The following is a 21326-nucleotide window of genomic DNA, read 5'->3' as shown; positions in this document are numbered from 1 at the left end:
ATTGTTCTGTGAATTTACAACAAATTTAACTGCAGTTTTATTTTCAAGATTTCCCAAAGAAAGGAAAGGCTCCGACAGGCAGCAGAGCTCTTCATTCTTCAGTTCATTGAAACAGGTTCCTTCCTTGGAATTGTGCAGTTTAATTCTAAAGGAAAAATTCTTCAAGAGTTAACTCATATTGAGGATGATAATTTTCGAATAACCCTTGCAAATCGTCTACCCAATCTTGCAGAAGGTGGATTAAACATCTGTGAAGGAATCAGGACAGCATTTAGGGTAAGCTGATTGTGAGAATTTAATACTTTACAAATTCTTTGGGACTTTCTGATTTACAAAGGGTTGGGTTTGCACTGTTACCACACAGACATACTCTGGGGACTTCCACATCCCAAGACAGTGCAGGTTATGTTGGTGGATTACTGTTAAGTGCCTCTAAGTGAGGATTAGAATGAGTCTTAAAGCAACTGGGCACCCTGTTCAGGTTTAGTTCTTGTCTTGAAAAATCCTACAAAGGGCAACATACCTGTATTACAATAAATGAATTTAGATGTTATTCTTTTCCTAAGACTTAAATGGGATGAGAGTACATCACTTATAGCCTGCAATCTCAAATTTAATCTCTATAGAGATGGCTCATAGAGAGCATTCAGTATTGTATTATTAATATGTAGCCTTTGTCAGAATGCCCCAAATCTCACAGACTTACCACTGTTTATAAAGGTATTGTAGTATATAACTTCTTCCCACCTTCCCTTCTACATTTATAACCTCAGGCAATTAGGTGTAGTAAAAGACAAGCAGGAGTTAAGTTACAATTTAATCAATGTATTATTGATAATATTCATAAATAATAACAAATAGCCGACGCCCACTGTAGCATAAGGCGGTGTAAGAATAGGAACAGAAAACGGTGAGAAAGGAATTCAGAAATCACAAAGAAAGAAAAACTTCTTGAAAGACGCAGTTGTGAATAGGTGTTTTGCTGGAGACGATTTGTGTCAAGAAATAACCCACTGATAGGAACAGGCCGTTGCAGGATCATGGAATAGAGATGACATTGTAAAAAAACCCATCAACAGAGAAGATACTGTCATTCATTTTATAACAAAGGCTTAGGAAACAACCATTGCAGTATAACGAAAATAGCAAAGAGTGAAACCAATGCCAATGGTCAAGAGAGTACCTTCCTGTAGCAGGCTACGGAAAAGACTCCCAGGCGCACACATGGCTGAAGTAAAAGGTCACGTGGTCAGGCTAGATATAGGGCGGTGACGTGACACCAATGGGGTCATGAGAGAGGAGTGGGGAACGCGGTAGTCTGAAGGAGGAACAGTAATCAAGAAAAGCGGCATGGGGGTGTATGGGAGGCTGCAGGCAGCGTGGGGAAGGGTTTGGAAGAGGAGGACTAGGAATCAAGAAATGGCGTGTTAGCTGTGTGTGGGGGGGACCGGTTTTGAAGAGGAAGCAGGACGAACTAGAAGAGAAATATATATGAGATAGGATTTGTAATACAGCCAGCAGAAACTGGTTAATAGTTCTACCAATGCAGTAACTGTAAAAGGCCATTAGAGAGCACTGCTGCGTAATGTGTATGGGTGCTGATTTGAAAATGAACTCAATCTGTGAAACTGCAGGGACTCTCCAGTAGAGGGCGATGGTACTTAATGTAGGAGGAAGCAGGATGAACCAGAAGAGAAATATATATGAGATATGCAAAGTACATTTGAATATTGGCAACCATACAACCTGATGTGTAGTTTCAGGCAGCACACAGACTTGTTAGTTACTTAAAATGTCTCTAGTTAAGGCATCATTTTGTGATCAGCTTTCTTCAGAACAGGCCACATGCTTGTCTCAATATGGCTGCCGAGCTCTGCTCTTCATTGTGTTGTCCTTTACAGTTCATGGTGTGTGATGGTCATCAGTTTGGTGAGAGATAGAGTAAGGGAGTGAGCAAATGTATAGGTTTTCTGTCCAGCCCCTAGAGCCAATAGGACGCCATAGTACTTAAAGGCTTCTGATACAAGCCAGTTCCAAGCAGCCATACTTCAGACCAATGGAGGAATAGAACACCTTCACACATGCCCTCAAAACCATATGTTAAGGTAAAGCTTGGCAATTACGCAGCCTGGCTTTATGTGGGGGTTGAGAGTGAGAGATTTTAACAGAAAAACACTTTCCAAACTGGTTTGAGGAACATCCCCCCAACCGTATCGTAAAATTACAAAGAGACTCAGTCCTAAAGGGGGGGGGTTAGCAGGTTAAACTTGAATGCTTCTCACTAATGTAACACAAATATTACATTGCTTTGCCTAAGTTACAAATAAAGACATACAAAATATTTATCAAGTTGTTTGCAAAATTTCACATCACAACAATACCTAAACTCCCAAAGTGCAAACATCTCTGATATAGTAGCTATTCATAATTGTTGCAGAGTTCCCTTCCTTAAATAACAGCTGAGACCACTCCTGCACTGGTTCCTATGGGTGTCTTTTATTCAAACGATCTGAGAGAACTCTAACATATGAACTGTTCAATTCATTGTGTCAAATTCCCTCCATTAATTTGGTGAGCTGAGCATATAAAGACTGAGATCATTTGCATAATGCAGTTTTATAACACACATTATATCATATCACAACAGTTCAGATATTTTAAAAGGCTTTCATAAACAACTTATTAATTTCACTGAATAGTATACAAAAGAGTTTATTACACAATGTATGTACAGTACACCCCCAAAATTCGCGGGGGTTATGTTCCTAGAGCACCCGCGAATTGTGAAAAAACGTGAATTTTAGATGTGGTTAAAAAAAAAGCCTATTTTTACAGTTTAAACCCTAAATATGCCCCCAAAACACTTTCATTTAATTTTAAACTCAGCTTAATACATTACCTAAAAAAGAATTTAAAGGTAAACCTGTATACTGCAAAGTACTGTACTGCTATGTTTCCCGCATAGCTTGAATGTAAAATACAGATGTTACCGCTATATGTACTGTAATTCATGCAAGTGCGCTTTCATTCCCAGAAGCCTTAGAAGGTGCTGGGCCTTTTGGCTGCATCTTGGGGCTTTAACCCTTAAACTGCCACATACTTGGGGGTTAATGCATCCCTGGACGCCAAATACTTTTTTGCTGCTCTTTAAGTAAACGTCACTATTCACAAAGAAAAAGTGAAATTTTAATGGAAAACATATTTTTTCATTCAAAGAGCATCACGATTACTGCAACACTGGTCATTTTACACACAGCCAATGAACTGTAAAAACTATTTAAAAAAATACTGGAACAAAATGTACAAGGTGTAACTGACGCCATGGATGAAATTACAAGCCAACTGCGCTTGAACTGGCTGCATGCAAGCACACAGAGGTAAGCACTGATGCTGTTAGGCTATAGTGCAGCGGCTCAATCCCAGAGACAGTCAGGCTGCAGTGCTGCAGGGTGTCACGCTTGGGTCACAGAATTGAACAGAATCATATGAAATTGTAGAGACAGGAACTTTATTCAAACACTTCAAACAAACATGTCTCTTTCAGAAATAAAATGAGCTCGGTATGCAGTAAATCATCGATAAAAAGAATAGGCAAACATCATAGGGGAGCACAACGGCAGCGGGACCCGCAACAAGAGCAGAGGATGCCTGGGGGAGGAGAGAGAAACAAAGCAATCAGCCAAAAAGGACACGTGCTGTTCAGGCCTTTAAGAATGCGTAGTGTTGCGCGAGAAGCAAATCATGCGACACAGCAGCCACAAGTAAGGAAGCAATATGAAGGTAGTCTATCAGCATTTTTTAAGAGAGTTTTCTGAAAAACACTCAGCTGGGGATGCATTACATACAGTCAGTCAGCAGCAAGGATAAATGAATAACGCTGTAGCGATCCGGTGCCACTAAGATTCACACTGTCGAGAAGACTGCAATCTAATTATTTTTATGGTGGAGATTCCAGGGACGTACCCAGCCTTGGCCGGACCCACACACACTCACAAACAGAGACAAAAACAAAGTAAACTGGTAGTCAAACAGCAAATAAACAATGTAATGAAAACAAATGAAATAAATGAAAACAACGATACCACCCCTGTTTCCCTTACGGCAATTATACATTAAATACAACAAAGCACAACCCCAGTAAAGACCCTAGGTGTCATTTAACCTGACAACACAGACCACAAGAAATAAAGACATGTTAAAGTTGAGATTTAATTTTCACGGAGGTGAAGGCAAGAATAGACAGAGAGCAGGATAATCCCAAATTACACATAAAAAGAAGCCAGGATTCTAAACTGTTTGTCAGGGTCAAAACAAATCCAGATTTTGTGTAAAGTTGTGCACCCACTTTAATGACTCTGCAACAGGTAAGATCCCCAAACCTAAACCAACTAAAAAACCTACCCATCACAGATTAATGTAGAGCTAAATGTCTTATCCACACTTAACATAGAGCCTCTTTTTTTTTTTTTTATAAAGGTCTTCAGGAATTTTGACCAAATGACATATGGTGATGAGATAGTATTGGCAACAGTGAAGAGAATTATAGATGCGTGGAATAAGTCACCAAGCAGTATGGTAGACAGTAATTTGATGTTTGTTGTTATTTTAGACAATCTAAGTGAACAGGATTGGCAAGCTTTGTTGGGCTGAATGGCCTGTTCCTTTCTAAGTTTTTCTTACGTTCTAATGTCATTTTAACTTGACTGGATTTTGTCTAGACAGACACATTCTGTATATAATTTAGTTATTCTTCCTTTACTTACATCTTTACATTTATTTATTTATTTTGCTGGCTCTTTAATCCAAAGGCACTTAAAGATCTATAGTACTCTCCATACTAAAATTATTGTATATCTTAAAAATGGGATACCTGGAATGATGGGTTCAGAGTCATTTTAGTCAGAGGTTGTTGCATTCAGTTCCATGCCTTAGTTGATGGCAGACCATATTATTTTCATCAGTAATTTTGTAGTTTCGGATTGCCATTTAGTAGCAAATAAACTTTATAATATTATATAATTATATTATTTCGTCTTGAGTCCGTCTGTATGTGATATAGACAATGGTTGCCATGACTTCTATATCCCTCTACAACAACAGCGAGGAATCAGTGCTCCTGGCAGAGTTTTGTTCTTAGGCTTCAAGTCTTTAATTCTTCAATATGATCAATTATCGACTGTGGTATTTGACTGTTTATTTGGTGCATACTTTGTTACTGACCGAAACTGCATTATGACACTACCATTTTACACCTCCTTTATCCTTCACTTGTAAGCCTAGTGGTGACAAACTTAAATGGTCTCACCGGCCTACATACTCAGACCAACACACAGAACCAGAAACATGTACATTACTCCAGACCAACAGCACAGGCAAGATGCCTTAGAACAACAAAGACAATGTATTACAAACCACAGAGCGACATTATCCGAAGATCAGCGGCAGCAATTCTTGCACCTGGACGGTGAATGAAAAACAAATTACACACACAACCTTTCTCAAGAGCAGTGGCAAACTGCCACACAACAAGAAACATTACGACAGAAGAACTACAGGGATTCCATAAAATTGACAGCTCAAAACAAGATATTCCCTTTATGTAATGGCATAGGCAAATACATTGTCTTTGTTTGTTTAGCATATTGTATGAGTATCACCAAGTCACAAAGACAAACGTTTAATAACGTCAGAGTTTATTTGCCAGGCCCTGTTTTTACCCATGGCCAGTTGTACACTATATTTTCCAGAGTTACATTGAAAGCGGGGTTAAACGTACAGGTACTTGCAAGTTACACACAGGGGAATATTTTTGCTCACAATAACATTTATGCAACAAATTATGTTTACTGACAATTATTATAAACATTAGTATATTACATTACCTGATGGCCACACTTCACTACTGACACATCACACATCCCTTCTTATCCAATATGTTCTGTTAACCTGTTCATGTTACACTTTGTATTGTAAATATTCATGCTGTAAGTGACTATAATAACATCCCATAATAATTATGTGACTATTGTAATATTGAGTCCTCTCACAAGTCACTACTTGAAATAATCTCCTTTCTTACTGTAATGTGTGATGTTCTTCTCTCCCTCATCATCATTTCATTAACACTTTTATTCTGCACGATTTGCTAGTTTTCTATTAAAGTTTCAAATTCACTAATACTGTGTAAAGTGGTCACTGTTCAGTTCCATGCGGAATTCTGCATTGTTCCCAGAACTGCTGGAACAGAATTAAAAACTCTGTAATTCTGTATAGGAACTGTCAGATTTGAAATGGAAAATGAAAAGAAAGAGTTTAATGTCATAAAACTTAAGTCACAAAATGCATATGATAAAGTTGTTTCCAAAGCTAGTCCTAATGTAATGTGTCATGAAAAATTATATTCAACTAGTGTACAGATCTGAAAGCATATTATTTAAATACTTCTCACTCTTTGGGTTTTCATTTTTACTGAAATTTATAGTTAAGGTGATGCAAACAAATTGTGCCCTCTAATTGCTGATTGGCATATCTGATCTGAGGTTTCCTTGTGACACTGTAATGCAAAAAGCAGCTTCCAAAAATTAATGGATGTATGATTATATATTAAAAAATTATTCAAAACTCAATTTATCTTACTTTATTATTGAAGCACATGAGAAATTCTGAAAGAAAGGTGTGACGATTTAACCTATTAAACTCATTGGCTTACTTAACAAATACAGTGTACAAAATAGTGTTCACATTCTGTATATTCATCCAGTCTTTGAAAGTGAAACATTGCTTTCCTTTTCTACAGTTGCTGGCAAACTGGATAATGCACAATTACATGAAAATGTAGAGCAGAAGAGATTATGATGGAAATTATTACAATTATCATTTTGAGTTTTTTTAAATACATTGCAAAAAAAAAAAACTAGATAGTAAAGGGCCTAAACCATTTACTATACTGCAAGAGAAAGGGGGCATTAAATTATATCCTGAATAAGGTAATCAATAGAGTTTAATGTTGATCAATCTAATTTGGTTGGAGGTCTGACAGTTAATAACAGAATTCCTAAATGGGGACATCAGTCTATGACATTGGCTAAGTCAGCTGCTTTTTTTCTGGAAATCTTCTAGGAGGCTTACAGCTTTCAGCAACTGATAGTCCTGACTCCAATGGGCTCATAGATGCATTTGCTGCAATTTGTTCAACAGGTGGACATTTTTTCAATCAGACTATTCAGGTAAATAAAATAAAGTAAACAACTGCGAAGAAAAAACATATGTATGATGCATTCTAGACAATAATCCATTTTTATGTTCAAGCTTGAAATTGCTGGAAAGAAAACTCAAGGCAAAGACTGGCTAAATGGAACTGTGTCCGTTGACAGAACTATTGGGAATGATACCGTTTTTGTGGTGACGTGGGAGACAATGGCTACACCTGCTATTTATGTATTCAGCCCAAGTGGACAAGACTACAGTGCTGATTTTGTAGTAGATATGGCCTTAAAAGAATCTCATTTGAAAATCCCAGGGACAGCAGAGGTAATGGAGCTATGATTAACTGAATACTTTTACACTGTAATAACTTTTTTAAGTTCATGTACTTCACATACAGTAATGTAAAGCATTAACATTGTTGTCTAATACATATTAACACTATAACCAATTGCTCATATAATAACATCACATTAATGTATTTTAGTAATTATTTCCAAGTACAGAGAAATGTGCTAGGTTAATATATTTCAGGCCTGGAGCATTACAGTTTATGACTTATTTGGTCACTAGCTTGGCTACCCCGTTTACTTGTAGGCATTGTGCACAACCAGAATATAACAAAAAAAAAGCACTTTGGTGCACTGGAGAGAAGAATTAGGCATATTGGACTGCTTCTTGGAACTATGGGTGAAAAGAGAAGACAGTGTTAGCGACAGCACCCACACTAAGCCCAAGGTGGTACTGTTTACCATGAACGCAGCCAGGAAGGTGACCCCAAGGAGCACCTGTGTGACAATCTTACCATCAAACATCTGTTTTTTTTTTTCCTTACCAAAAGATTTGTTCATAAATATTCATATATATCAAATTATAGAAGACAAATATTTTAGTAAACAAAGTATTAAAATGAGATTTAAAGCAGTGTGTTTATCTATATTTATTTAGGACTTTTTTTGTAGTCATGGGATTATTTAATTATCTGAGTCATGCAGTTGAAATGACTTTGCATTTGTATTTTGTATTTGCATTTGTATTTTTGTTTCTCAGACACTGACTATGACGGTGACATCTCGTGCAGGAAGTTCAAGTCAGCCTTCAGTGACTGTTAACGCTTACATGAATAAAGACAGTACTAATGCACAAAGTCCATTTAAAGTGTATGCCGAAGTGAGCAAAGGATATTTACCAGTCTTGGGAGCAAAAGTCACAGCATCCATTGAAAGTGATACAAATAAAGAAGAGTTTCAGCTATTGGATAATGGTGCAGGTATGGCCAGAGTTTTTATATACTATTCTGTCAGGAGGTTTTAGAGAATATTAAAGGAACTTAAAATGAGTAATGATTTTCATCTACATATTGTAAGAATGATGCTATATAGACTCGACACAGATTAGACACGGGAGGCACGTGTGGTGGTCGCTGGCTCCCTTATAGTTCACTCAGAAGTGCTCCAGGTGCTTGATCACTGATTTCCGGCTGCACTTCCGGGTGTGATGAGTTGGTTGCCCACATGGGCTCAGGAGTCCCAAATACAGCGCCCCCTGGCAGTACCTGCGGGATCCAGGGCTGCACCCAATTCCATTTCCCAGGATGCCCTGTGGAAACCTGAGGCACTGTTCCACCCCAGGGAGGTGGCCAACTAGCGTTCAGGGCGAGATATTGCAATGCCCATGGCTGCTACCCCTGAGTATAGTGTGTAGGGGCGTCCCGGGTGCGTAAGGACACCAAACCCCTGTCACAATATGTTAAACATATTACTCCCTGAGCCACAGCAGCTGGGGCTTCATGTATAATGCTGTGCGTAGAATTCACATTAAAACATGGCATACAAACAAAAACAGAAATGTGTGTATGTAGAAAAAAATCCAGATGCATAAATCTGTGTGTACGCCAACCTCCATGTAACGCATATGCACAAGCCTGCCGCCCCACCCTGACTCCTCCCAGAAGTATGCCTCTTTGAATATGCAAATCAATATAAATAGCCCCTTATGTTTTGTGTTTTGTAAAAAGACAATGGCAATAGCATGGGGAAAAAAGAAGAATTTCTGCAAATATCATGTAGATGCACGGAAAAAGTTACTATTTGTTGGTTTAAGCAGTGTTATAAACAACAAAAGGAAGTTGATCGAGTGACAAAGGGTGGTGGAGAAACTTGAAAGTTCAAGTTCAGAAAGTCGCACAGTGCCCAAAATAAAAAAGAAGTGGTCAGATATCAAAGTCACAGTGAAAAGGCGAGTCAACTTTAATCTCGAAATTTCCACTTTAATCATGTAGTTTAATTTGTCGTTAAAGTATAATGTCAAAAACTCATCTTAAAATCATTTAATTTACTAGTTTCTCAAATCTCATCATAACTGAAGTAGCACGTAAAATGCTTCACATTCTATGTGTTCTTCTATGTACTCTATGTGTGTGAATCATTATGTATTATTAAATGGGCTGGCTTTCTCTTATGCCGACAGGGTACAAAATACATTCCATTCATGATATTACAGCTCTCTGAACAATTTAAATACTAAGAGTATACTTGATATCATTTTCATGACAATAGGAATTAAAGCATGTATTAAACATAGGGGCATGGTGGCGCAGTGGTAGTGACGAACTGACGCCCTGTCCAGAGATTGTTCCTGCCTCCTGCAAGATGCCTGTTGCACTGTGTGTAACTCTCGATGAAATAATTTATTACAGAAGTACTGTCTCTTTCAAATGTATTAACCCCCAATTCCTGTCCTTCCTTTTCTTTCTCCAACCAATTGCCACACAATAAGTTCTTTAATAAATGTAAAACTATCTGTAAGCTTTGAACGCTGATTCTTTTAAGAAACATTGAAATATTTTCATAGTACGTGTTTAATTATTCCATCATCTATCCACCCAGGGTTGCGCAAGTCTCAGCAAGCGTAAGGCAGGAACAATCCCTAGATGGGGATATGTACATATGTACAGTATTTAATGCGACTGATTCAATATGGTCTTATTTTACAGGTGCAGATATCATCAAGAATGATGGTGTTTATTCTGGCTACTTTTTTAAATTCAGTGGCAATGGTAGATACAGCCTAAAAGTGAAAGCCCAAGGAATTGAAAAAGTGACAAGGCTGTCTTTCCGAAAGGGGGCCCGTGCCTATTACATTCCTGGATACCATGAAAACGGTAGGGAGCTGAATACACCTAAAGTGTGTGTTTGCAAACTTTATAGTTCCAGTATTTACCTGCCAATACTTTAAACACCCTTCGTCTCTACAGCTACTTCACAGTTTTTGAATAATGTAGGTTTTCCTAATAGCATATTGTCATATATAAGATATTTGTAATGAGAATTGGTCTGAAGTGGTATATTAAGGTGTCTAGCATACTTTATTTCACATTAATCATATACAGTATTACATATTCTGTTCTGCACCATTTTGAAACAAATAGTAACAAAAAAAAAACTGCCAGTCTAGAAATTAGCTAGATATCCTGAAATGGATGATAAGCTGGTTCGAGGAAAAATAGTAAAAAAATCGGTCAATGCAAAAAGTTACTATCACAAATCTAAAAATATCGAGCCTCGGAAGTAAACCAGAAACCAAACATGTAAGCAAAAAGTAGCCAAGCAAAAGTCAAAATCTGAATCAACAATTCACAGCACAAAAAATCATGAGGGTTTGGAATACATTTACTAGGATACTAATAAAAAAGCACAGCCAGCAAAACTGCCACTCCCACAGAGGAAAAAAAGTCACAGATGATATGACCCTAGTCCTGAACCTAATGACAAACGTAGCAACCTAGGAAGCCAAGGAGACAGAATGGCAGCATCCACTAAAATCCATAATGGCATCATGGTAAAAATAACAGTAAAGAAATTAACAAAACATAATCATTAAAAATGGTATAGAATGGGCGGCATGGTGGCGCAGTGGTAGCGCTGCTGCCTCGCAGTTAGGAGACCCGGGTTCGCTTCCTGGGTCCTCCCTGCGTGGAGTTTGCATGTTCTCCCGTGTCTGCGTGGGTTTCCTCCGGGCGCTCCGGTTTCCTCCCACAATCCAAAGACATGCAGGTTAGGTGGATTGGCGATTCTAAATTGGCCCTAGTGTGTGCTTGGTGTGTGGGTGTGATTGTGTGTGTCCTGCGGTGGGTTGGCGCCCTGCCCAGGATTGGTTCCTGCCTTGTGCCCTGTGTTGGCTGGGATTGGCTCCAGCAGACCCCTGTATTCGGATTCAGCGGGTTAGATAATGGATGGATGGATGGTATAGAATCATGACAAAGCTAAGTCTTTGTTTTTTAATTCCTTCAAACAACCACCTTATTGTTATGCCTGACTAGAGACTGGCAGGAAGAAGTGCTTAAGAATCAGAAGTTGAATGGAATTTTACTCAAATAATCAATTTTGAATCATTGTTTCATTAGACCAGACATTATTATAATGAAATCTTATCTCCAGTATGTCCATAAATATAAGAAACAAAACAGAACATGTGGAGAGCAACAGAGTGACAAGAATTTGCACATTTAGTTAGTTACATGTTGAAAGAATTGCATCTTAAACATCATTGCCTCTTTTGTTTGAGTAATGTTTCCAGTTTTGTAAATAATACAGAAAAGCTAGTGAAGTATCAACTTTCTAAGCTTTTGCTTTGATATACTATATTAAACCCGAAAGGGAAATTGTCTTTTTGCCTGACCTTTTGGGGTCAGAGCACAGTGTCAGCTATTGCTCAGCACCTCTGGAGCAATATTCAAATTAAGGGCCTTGTACAAGAGCCCAACAGAGTGGGATCCTTTCTGTCAGTAATAGGATTTTAACAAACAAAATTCCATCAGTGCAGATCCTTATCCTCAGAACCAGCACTACATTCCTAATACTTGTCAGATATTCTGTTCTAATAATGTTAATAATATAAGCACTGTAATACCCCATCAGATGCTGAATAATATTCATGAAGAATGTGTCATCACAGTATGAAGTACACACAGCAAAAGCTCTACGTAATCACATTGAGGAAAATTTAATGTCAGACTTGGAGGACATTCACAAACTTCCACAATACTTAGAAGTAGTGCTACATGAAAGAAACTTTGACAGCATTGGCAATGATGAAAAATAAATAAAGGTTTAATGCAGTAATCGTAGTATTATTATGTGAAATGCATACTTGCATGTCCACCCAACAAGCAAAATGTCACTGTCTGGCACCTGGAAAACAGGAATGTATTAAAATGAATAACTCCACTCCATGTAATATAAAGCACAAATCAGCTTACACATTGCACTCTTTCTACTAAACACCTTATTATGATTTAGTTGCTGAAACATACAAGGCAATCCTTGTTTTTTCACTATACAGCCCGGCAACTTGAATTGATCATTATTACATTTTAATTGCACCATGTATCTTGGATTCCTTATCACTTAAGTCCCATTCAAGATAGACACAAATTTATGTTTTATGATTTGTAACTTTTGTTAAGTTCCAAAGTAAGTATCTTGATTAGGGGCTTGGATCGGGTGGACTTAAATTGAAGAGAGTCTCGATGCTTGCTTCATTGTTTTGATCCCACTTAGCTATTCTGAGGGGACCACAGAAAAATTAGTATGTAATGTCAAGGCTTATTAATCACCCAGAGATGAGTAGCTACAACACAAGGACAGCAAGTAGTGAAAGAGTATGTAATAGGTGTATGGATAGCCACAAAAGTCACAGAAACAGCATCTGAGATGATGAGCATATATGAGAGAGAAAGAGATTAATACATGTCAATATTTTTTGGCTTTCATGGAGCCAGACAGTGGCAACACTGTTCTTGTTGGTTGGACATGCAAGTTAGAATTTCACATGACAATATTACAACAACATTTAGCAGGGCAACGTCAAGGATTAAAATCAGCCAACTGAGTACAAGACAAGAGGACCAAGTGATCCCTCAGCAGAGAGAATATGCTATGTTAGATATTAAAAGCAAAGAGTGTCTGATTCTTCAACTATCTGTTTTAAGAGAGAGAGAGAGAGAGAGAGGAGGAGTGAGGCAGAGAAAACATTAGAAAACTTTATTCTGGCACCTAATTATTTTCACAATATCAGGTATTTTCAGCTGTAAAGGTAATACCAAGGGAAAACATAAATAAATAAAGTTAAAAAAATACAATAAAATATAAATACAACCACAGCAGCAGATTTAATTTTGCACCAGTTTGCAGACTCTAGGACCTTATGTCAGGCTACCAAAAAAGTTTGCTGATTGTTCAGTAGAATTGCATTCAACTTAGTAATTATATAAGGTACTTATCGCTTCTTTGTCAGGCAGCCCTTCCAAAGTAAATGTGATTTATCAACAACAACATTCTGCTTTGGAAGACACAGGGTTGAAGATAAATAAGATGAAGACAGAATATATGAGTTTTAATGACGGCCAGGATTGAGAAGTTAGCCTGCAGGGAGAGCTATTGTACAGAGTGGATGCATTTAAATATCTAGGATTAGTCGTAGCCTGAGATGAAAACAATTAGCAGAGATAGCAGATAAAGTGCAGCGTGGATGGAACAAACGGAAAACGTATCAGGAGTAACGTATGATTAAAGAATTAAGGTAAGGTTTTTAAGGCAGTGGTAAGATGAACAAAGATGTATGGAACTGAAACATGGGCAGTAAAGGGAGAGCAGGAGAAGAAGTGAAATGAGAATGTTGTGATGGATATGTGGAGTTACAAAAACGGACAGAATAAGAAATGAGACAATCAGAGGTACAACAAAAGAGATATCTAAAAAAGTACAGAAAAGTAGGTTGAAGTGGTATGGACATGAAATGTTGGGAGACAATGAATATGTAGGCAAAAGAGTGATGGGAATGGAGGTACAGAGGAAGAGAAAGTGAGGAAAGTCAAAGCAGAGGTGGATAGATGCCGTAAAGGAAGATCTGAAGGAGAGGGGCTTGATTGGAGGTGCAGGGCCAAGCTGTTTGGAGCAGGTTGATCAAGCACATCAACCCTACACAGAAGTGGGAAAAGATGAACAGGAAGAAGAAGAAGAAGAAGTTCAGATGAGGAAGGTCATATTTCACTAATTTGCTGCAATTTTATGAGGTAGCAACTAAAACAGACAAAAAGGAGAGGCTGTATATGATATAGTTTATCTTGATTTTAAGGAGGTTTTTGATAAGGCAGTACATGAAAGGTTAGTGATGAAACTAAAGAAATGAGAATTAAGGGCATGGTCTGTTGATGCTGCGGTGGGTTGGCACCCTGCCCGGGATTGGTTCCTGCCTTGTGCCCTGTGTTAGCTGGGATTGGCTCCAGCAGACCCCCGTGACCCTGTGTTCAGATTCAGCGGGTTGGAAAATGGATGGATGGATGGGTCTGTTGGTGTGTGCAAAACTGGCTCAAACACAGGGAGCAAAGTGTTATGGTGAGGGAATTTTTAGGCTAAAAGTGGTGTCCAGCAGAAGGTAGTGCTGGAGCCACTGGTCTTTTTAATATACATAAAATATCTAATAAGAATATAATCAATAAAATGGTTAAGTTTGCAGATGATACTAAGCTAGGTTGATAATGCAGAATCAGCTTCATTGTTTCAGAATGATTTGGGTAGCATGCAGACTTTGGCAGATTTGAAATTTAATGTAAGTAAATGTAAAGTATTACAAAAATGAAGTACAAATGTTAGATTTGAATACACAATGGGAGGTCTGAAACTTGAAAGCACACCTTTTGAGAAGTCACAGTGGACTCCTCACTATCTACATTCAGACAGTGTAAATCAATCAAGAAAGCTAATAGGATGTTTGGTTACACTGTCTTTCATGATGTGTGGTTCTACTAAAGCTATTATATAACAAACTAGTGAGGCGTCACCTGGAGTACTTTGTGCAGTTTTGGTCTCCATATTACAAAAAAGATGTGTCAGTGCTAGAGAAAGTCCAGAGGGAAGCGACTAGGCTGATTCTGGGACCGAGAGGTTTGAGCTGTGAGGAGAAGTTGAACAAGTTGAGCCTTTTTAGCTTACACAAACTAATATTAAGAGGGGACATGACTGAATTGTTAAAAATTCTAAAAGGAATTAGTACAGTAGATCTCAGTTGTTATGAATTCTGCAACAATAACACAAGGACATGGGTGGAAATTATTAATGGCAGTTTCTGCACAAATGTTGGGAGGTTTTTCTTCGCACATACAGCCACAAACACATACATTAAGGGACCAAGTAGTGTGGCAGACAGTAGGGCTTTAGAGACCTTTAATTCTCAGCTTGATGTTATTTTGGACACTGTAAGTGAACAGGATGGATGAGCTTGTTGGGATGAATGACCTGTTGTCATTACAATTTTTGTGACATTCTAATATTCTAATGTTCAAAGCAAAAGGATGTGGCAGGGCACCATTTACAGCTTCATCTACGGCAGCAAAAATGGCAGAGCCAACCCAGTTAATGAAGATTGTTAATTTTCTTAAACATTAAAACAAACACAGTTAACATTGTTGTTTTCGCCAAAGTAAAACAGATACAAATAATGTAAGCAAATGGCATTTTTCATTAAGAAGAATTGGTTTGAAAGATAAGTTCTCACTGTGCACTTCAACAACTGTCTTAGCTTGAAAAATGGACATTTGTTAAGTTTCTAAGCTTTTTCTACATGCCCCATAGCATTCAATGTAAAGTGCCAGTATGGGCAAGATTTTTTTTTTAATTTATAAAAAGTGCCTAACTTTAGAACAAAATTTCATGTGGCAAATATACAGTATATATACCATGTTTGTGTAAAAATAATTTTGACTTAAAAAATTAGAATGTTGTTAAAATGGAAATTACAAGCACTAAAGCCTGCCAGGATGTTGTTTCATCATTAGGAAATGTCAGTCAGTCAGTATCCTACCCGCTATATCCTAACACAGGGTCAAGGGGATCTGGTGGAGCCAATCCCAGCCAGCACAGGGTGCAAGCCCACCGCAGGACACACACACCAGGGACAATATAGGATCGCCAATGCACCTAACCTGCATATCTTTGGACTGTGGGAGGAAACCCATGCAGACAGGGGAAGAACACGCAAACTCCACGCAGGGAGGGGCCGGGAAGCAAACCCACACTACCACTACGCCACTGTGCCGCCAGGTTAAATGTCATTTAAAAAATAAATGATTTAATACATATTTTTATTCTATTCTATTATTATTATTATTATTATTATTATTATTATTTGTATGTATACCCTACCAGTGAAAAGTTTTACAACATCCACTTTTTTTCAGTTTTTTGAAATTTAAGCAGCTCAAGGGCAGTGAATAACCAACAATGTGCAAAGGTATGCAGTAAACTACCACAGATTAAAAAAATGTTTTGGTTACCAAAAAATGAAAAATAATGTAATTTTCAGAGTTATACAAAAAGGCCCTGTTCACTGAACACATAATCGGTTAACAACTTGTAGCTTTTCTGCAGCAATATAAGTTGAGTAAGCCTTGAAAGTTGATGCAAACAATTCCTAAAGGTGTTCCAACTTTTGTTAATTACTTACAAACCCTCTGCCTAGTAAAAGCAGTGTTGGAACAGATAATGTTGCTGCATTCTCTGAAGCATTATTTGTAAAGTATTTCTATCGTAATGGTGAGGAACAAATGATTAAAGAAAGGAAACAGACAGACCATTTTAACACATAATGGTCTGAGTCTTTCCTTCAGAGAAACTGGAATGAAAGCCAAGGTTTCAGTGAGTCTCCTTTAACATAGGAAACGGTGACAGGGACAGAGTGAAAACCACAACAGAATCAGAAGACATGTTGTTTAGAGTCCACAGCGTGCTTTATAGACATCGTTTTCTTTACATTAAACCTACCAGGAGCTTGTTCAATATAATAATCCTCTTTGATGGAATTGTTTATAAGAGTTGTGAATAACTATAAGTAAATACTAAATCTCACACATACTGTACCTCATATCCTCTTATACTTAGTAATAAGTATATTCTTTACTCTTCTTATGTCAGAAATGGTATTTACAAAAAAGAGAATCATAAATAAAAGCATTTACATTTTTCTAAATTATCATCCTAAATTGCTTTGTCAACAGGTTATATTTTCCCGAACCCACAGAAACCCCCTGTATCTGAAGAAGACCATCAAAGTGATTTAGGAAGCTTCACCAGAACCACCAGTGGAGGTGTCCTGGTGGTGACAGGCATGATTGGCTTACAATCTCCTAGCTTCCCACCTTGCCAAATAACAGATCTGGATGCAAATATTGAAGGTGAACAGGTCTCTCTGTCCTGGACAGCACCTGGAGAACACGTGGACCAAGGGACAGGTAACTATTTCGAATGCACTTCCTGTCAAAATGGTCTTTAATTTCAGAACCACAATAACTTTAACTCAGTAAACTGGATATTTTGCTCATACAAAAGGGCAGATTACAAGGAATAATTTTCCTAACAAATTGCAAGGAATTTATTTTCACTTTTTATTATTAAAAGCAACTTAATGACATTCAAGAAAACTGAACTAAAATATATTTCTTTTGTTTTTGACATCTTATTTTTTCAAATATCCAATTATTCCCAAAAAACTATATAAGAAACTAGGGCAGTTAGTAGGTGATAAGATCAAAAAAAAATCACTAAAATAGCAGATGTATTGCAGGCTATTGTGTATGTTGCTATTGATTTTTATTGAAAAACTATAGCAATTTATTGAGAAAAGTGCAAAGAAATCATTTTGAGAGTATATACTGTTTCACTCTTGGTGTGCCTTGAAATTGTGTTCCTTATTGTTGGTGATAAGGGTGATACTCTTGTTGGTGATAAGGGTGATACTCTTTTTCCTTATTGTTGGTGTTGGATGGCGTGGTGGCTCTGAGGCTAAAGATCTGCACCAGCACTTGGAAGGTTGCTGGTTTGAATCCCATAAATACCAGAAGTGACTCTACTCTGTTGGTCCCCTGAGCAAGACCCCAAACCTGCAATTGGTCTGTTCTGGGTGTGACGTTAATCTGCATCCAACCCTGCAAGCAGGTTCCCCAACATACTGGGAAAACCTGGGGATTAGTGGAAGGATTGGCACACCAGCCACTATAAAAAACCTCACAATGTTCAGTGTGGTGCTGAGGTGTCACCCGTTGGATGGCTGCACTTGGATCTCAATGCGGGTGGGATGATGGCTGTGGCAATGCGCCGTAATCAGTGTATGCTTCCAACCTTAATTGTTGGTGGTGTTAAAGAAATCCTAACTTAATTCTAGTCCTTGTAAAGTAGGGAATATTTTATAGTTAGTACAAAGCTGAGTGTTGCCAATTGTGGTTTTAGTGTTACCTACCTCCTTAAAAGTTTGGAGGAACACTTTACACAAAATTAAGTAAACACACAAATGTATAAAAGTACTGTGAAATGTGACAATACCTAAAGAAAAAGAGCATGAAATCTAAACATAAATACATTTATTAATTTTGTCCATGATATTCCTACAAAAGTAACATGAAGTACAGCTTGAATTTAAAACTGTCTTTTCCACTTGTCAAAGCGGGTAGGGTGGACACTGGCGAGTACAGTTTTTTGATTGTTCAGTCATCCGCAGAGTGGACGTTATATGCTTTGCTTGTCCAGGGAATCCTGGAGATGGGTCCAGCTGCAGACCCCTACATCTCTGCGATTCAGTATCTCCACTGGATAGCCAATTGGATTGCAGGGTTTTGTCAACTGATGTACTCGACTTGCATGAGTCAACAATCCCCCAGTTCTAATCTTAACTGTAGTGTAACCAGGCGTATCACTGACGTATAATGTAAGGTTGATGAGTGAAAATGACAGTTTTAAATTCAAGCTGCAGTACATGTTACATCTGGAAGAATATTACTGACAAAAATAAATAAATAAATAAATAAATAAATAAATAAATAAATAAGCAAGCAACAAAAAACATATTCTGTGACACATTTATTATGCAAACATTTCCTGCTCTTTTTTGTAATTAATTTACCCATTTCACAGTACTTTTATTTATTTGTGCGTTTCTTGATTGATTTAATTTTGTCAAAATATTCATCTATCAGTAAGGTGATCATTTTTTTTGGTAAAAATGGCTCCAACTCCTGCCTGCCTGCTTTCTTTTGACTTAACAGATACAGTGTCAGAAGTCCTGGTAGAACTATGTTTTTGGCATTTGTTCTGATAACATTTTGACTCATGGGCTAAGATGGCATCTCTGTCTGCTTTGTACACCTCGCACTATCAGCATTGCCTTGGTTTTATTTATCCTCTGTGCCTCTCCTTTCATGTCTTTGCACAAGGGATTTCTTACTTGCCTCCTTTACAAGACACTAACATTGGGCTAGTACTGTGTCTTTCTTTGTGTTCATTGACAGTCCTTGAATCTTTCTTGAAGAGGATCAGGCAAAGTCACATCATAAATCGGTCATTTTCCTTTCTTTACAGCCTCAAATTATGAAATAAGAATGAGTGCAAGTCACAAGGAACTGAAAGATCACTTTGAAAATGCCATACTTATAAATACGTCCGGCCTTGTGCCACAAGAAGCAGGCAAAAGAGAATATTTTACTTTTAAACCTGAAGGAATTGTCTTAAAAAATGGAACAATAGTTTATTTTGCTGCAAGGGCTGCTGACACCTTCTCCTTCAAGGCAGACATTTCCAACATTGCCCAGGCAACAATTATGTTTCCTTACATTCCTGCAGTGCCTGTGGACCCAGAGTCAACTATCGATATTACAAGTCTTGCTTTGATTACAGTGGTCTCAATTATTGGCATCTGCATTATTGCAGGCGTTAGCATGTGTATTGCAAAGAGGAAACAAAGAAAAAGAAGAAGAACAGCTCCAGCCGCATGAGCACATAAACCTGCAAGGGCATAAACAAATAAATCAATTATATTTGATTGAACAAGGAAAAAGTGAGTTGAACTATCATTGAGAGTATTTCAAAAGAGTAACAATAACATCTATTTTTTTCTGATGTATTGTAGAAGATTTAAAGCAGATACATTCTGTTTGAAATTGACATTATACCAGTAGCTTTTTTGTAAACAAATAATAATGCCCAATGTTTTTCCATGTGAAGAATGGTTTTCCATCTTTTTTATGGAAGACATAAAGACAAACAAATAGGCACCACTGAAGAACACATTTTAATGCATTGTTTACCAGCATCATCGCTATATAATAAGCATATATACTTCTCTAACGTATTCACACGAATATGGAAGTCCCTTAATATACAGTCCTAAACTCATCTTTATATAAACAACACGTATGGTTCTTTTGAAGTTCAATCTTGTAAATATATTATTCCATTCATTTTATTTCTCTCACTGTATCTCTGATTAGCTCATTGATTTTTTCTTTGTAACAGTTCATGTGTAACTAAGATAGGGATGATCGATGATGTCTGTGTTCTCTGCTGTAAAGTGCCTTACCTATAGTACTGTATGTTACTGCTAGTACTAAGTCAGACATTCTGGAAAATCTATTGCTGGGATTTCCTCCTTCAAAAGAAATTCAATAACTGCCTGTTGCAAAAAAAGCCTGTCCCAGTCAGCCATTTTCTTATACGTCTGTATGAACCTGTAACTAAGGCAGGTGACATTTTTTTTAATTTGATGACAGGAAATTGATGGAACTAGTAACTAATGACATGACACAGTTATACTGTGAGGCCATTCCTGGTAATTTCAATATGTTGCCTACTTCTTGGTTGAAGTTGTGTAATTCAGTAGTGGAACTGAATCCTTATTTAGGGGAGTAATGCTATAAACCTTCAGTGTTGGTAGTACATACAGTTCTAATAGTGAGACCAACAGCAGATAAACAGTGTAGAACTCTGGGATTGTGTAAGAATCATTATTTGAAGAAAAATTCTTAAATCAATAAAACCAGTGAAGAAGGTTTTTTTACAGGATATAGAAGAATAAAAATACTGATGAAAAGAGTGTTTCTTTAAACACAATAAACATTCATTAAAATCTTTCTATTAACTGTTTTAATAATAAATATCTTGTGCAGAACATAACAGAAACAATTCAGATTCCTTATAAGACTAAAGAAAAGCAGCCATACTCGCTGTTCATTTTTCCTCCAAAGTCGTTTTCAAGGAAAAAATGTCAAGAATATTTCAGTCATGAAACTACAGCTTACC

At 37.4% G+C, this 21326-nt stretch overlaps 1 protein-coding gene across 1 annotated transcript in view; it reads left to right on the top strand.

Annotated features, from left to right (window-relative positions):
* Positions 1-20023, top strand: part of LOC120514327 (calcium-activated chloride channel regulator 1-like) — a 38571-nt gene extending 18548 nt beyond the window's left edge. Inside the window, 8 exon segments of the mRNA XM_039734650.1 lie at positions 49-276; positions 4477-4582; positions 7120-7226; positions 7309-7530; positions 8254-8473; positions 10199-10366; positions 17258-17491; positions 19611-20023. Coding sequence (XP_039590584.1) covers positions 49-276; positions 4477-4582; positions 7120-7226; positions 7309-7530; positions 8254-8473; positions 10199-10366; positions 17258-17491; positions 19611-20023 — 1698 coding nt within the window.
* The last annotated feature ends 1303 nt before the right edge of the window (positions 20024-21326 follow it).

Source organism: Polypterus senegalus, chromosome 14 (genome assembly GCF_016835505.1).
Source record: "Polypterus senegalus isolate Bchr_013 chromosome 14, ASM1683550v1, whole genome shotgun sequence".
NCBI lineage: Eukaryota > Metazoa > Chordata > Cladistia > Polypteriformes > Polypteridae > Polypterus > Polypterus senegalus.
Note: the sequence above shows the minus strand (reverse complement) of the source record. Positions and strands in the feature narration are given on the sequence as shown.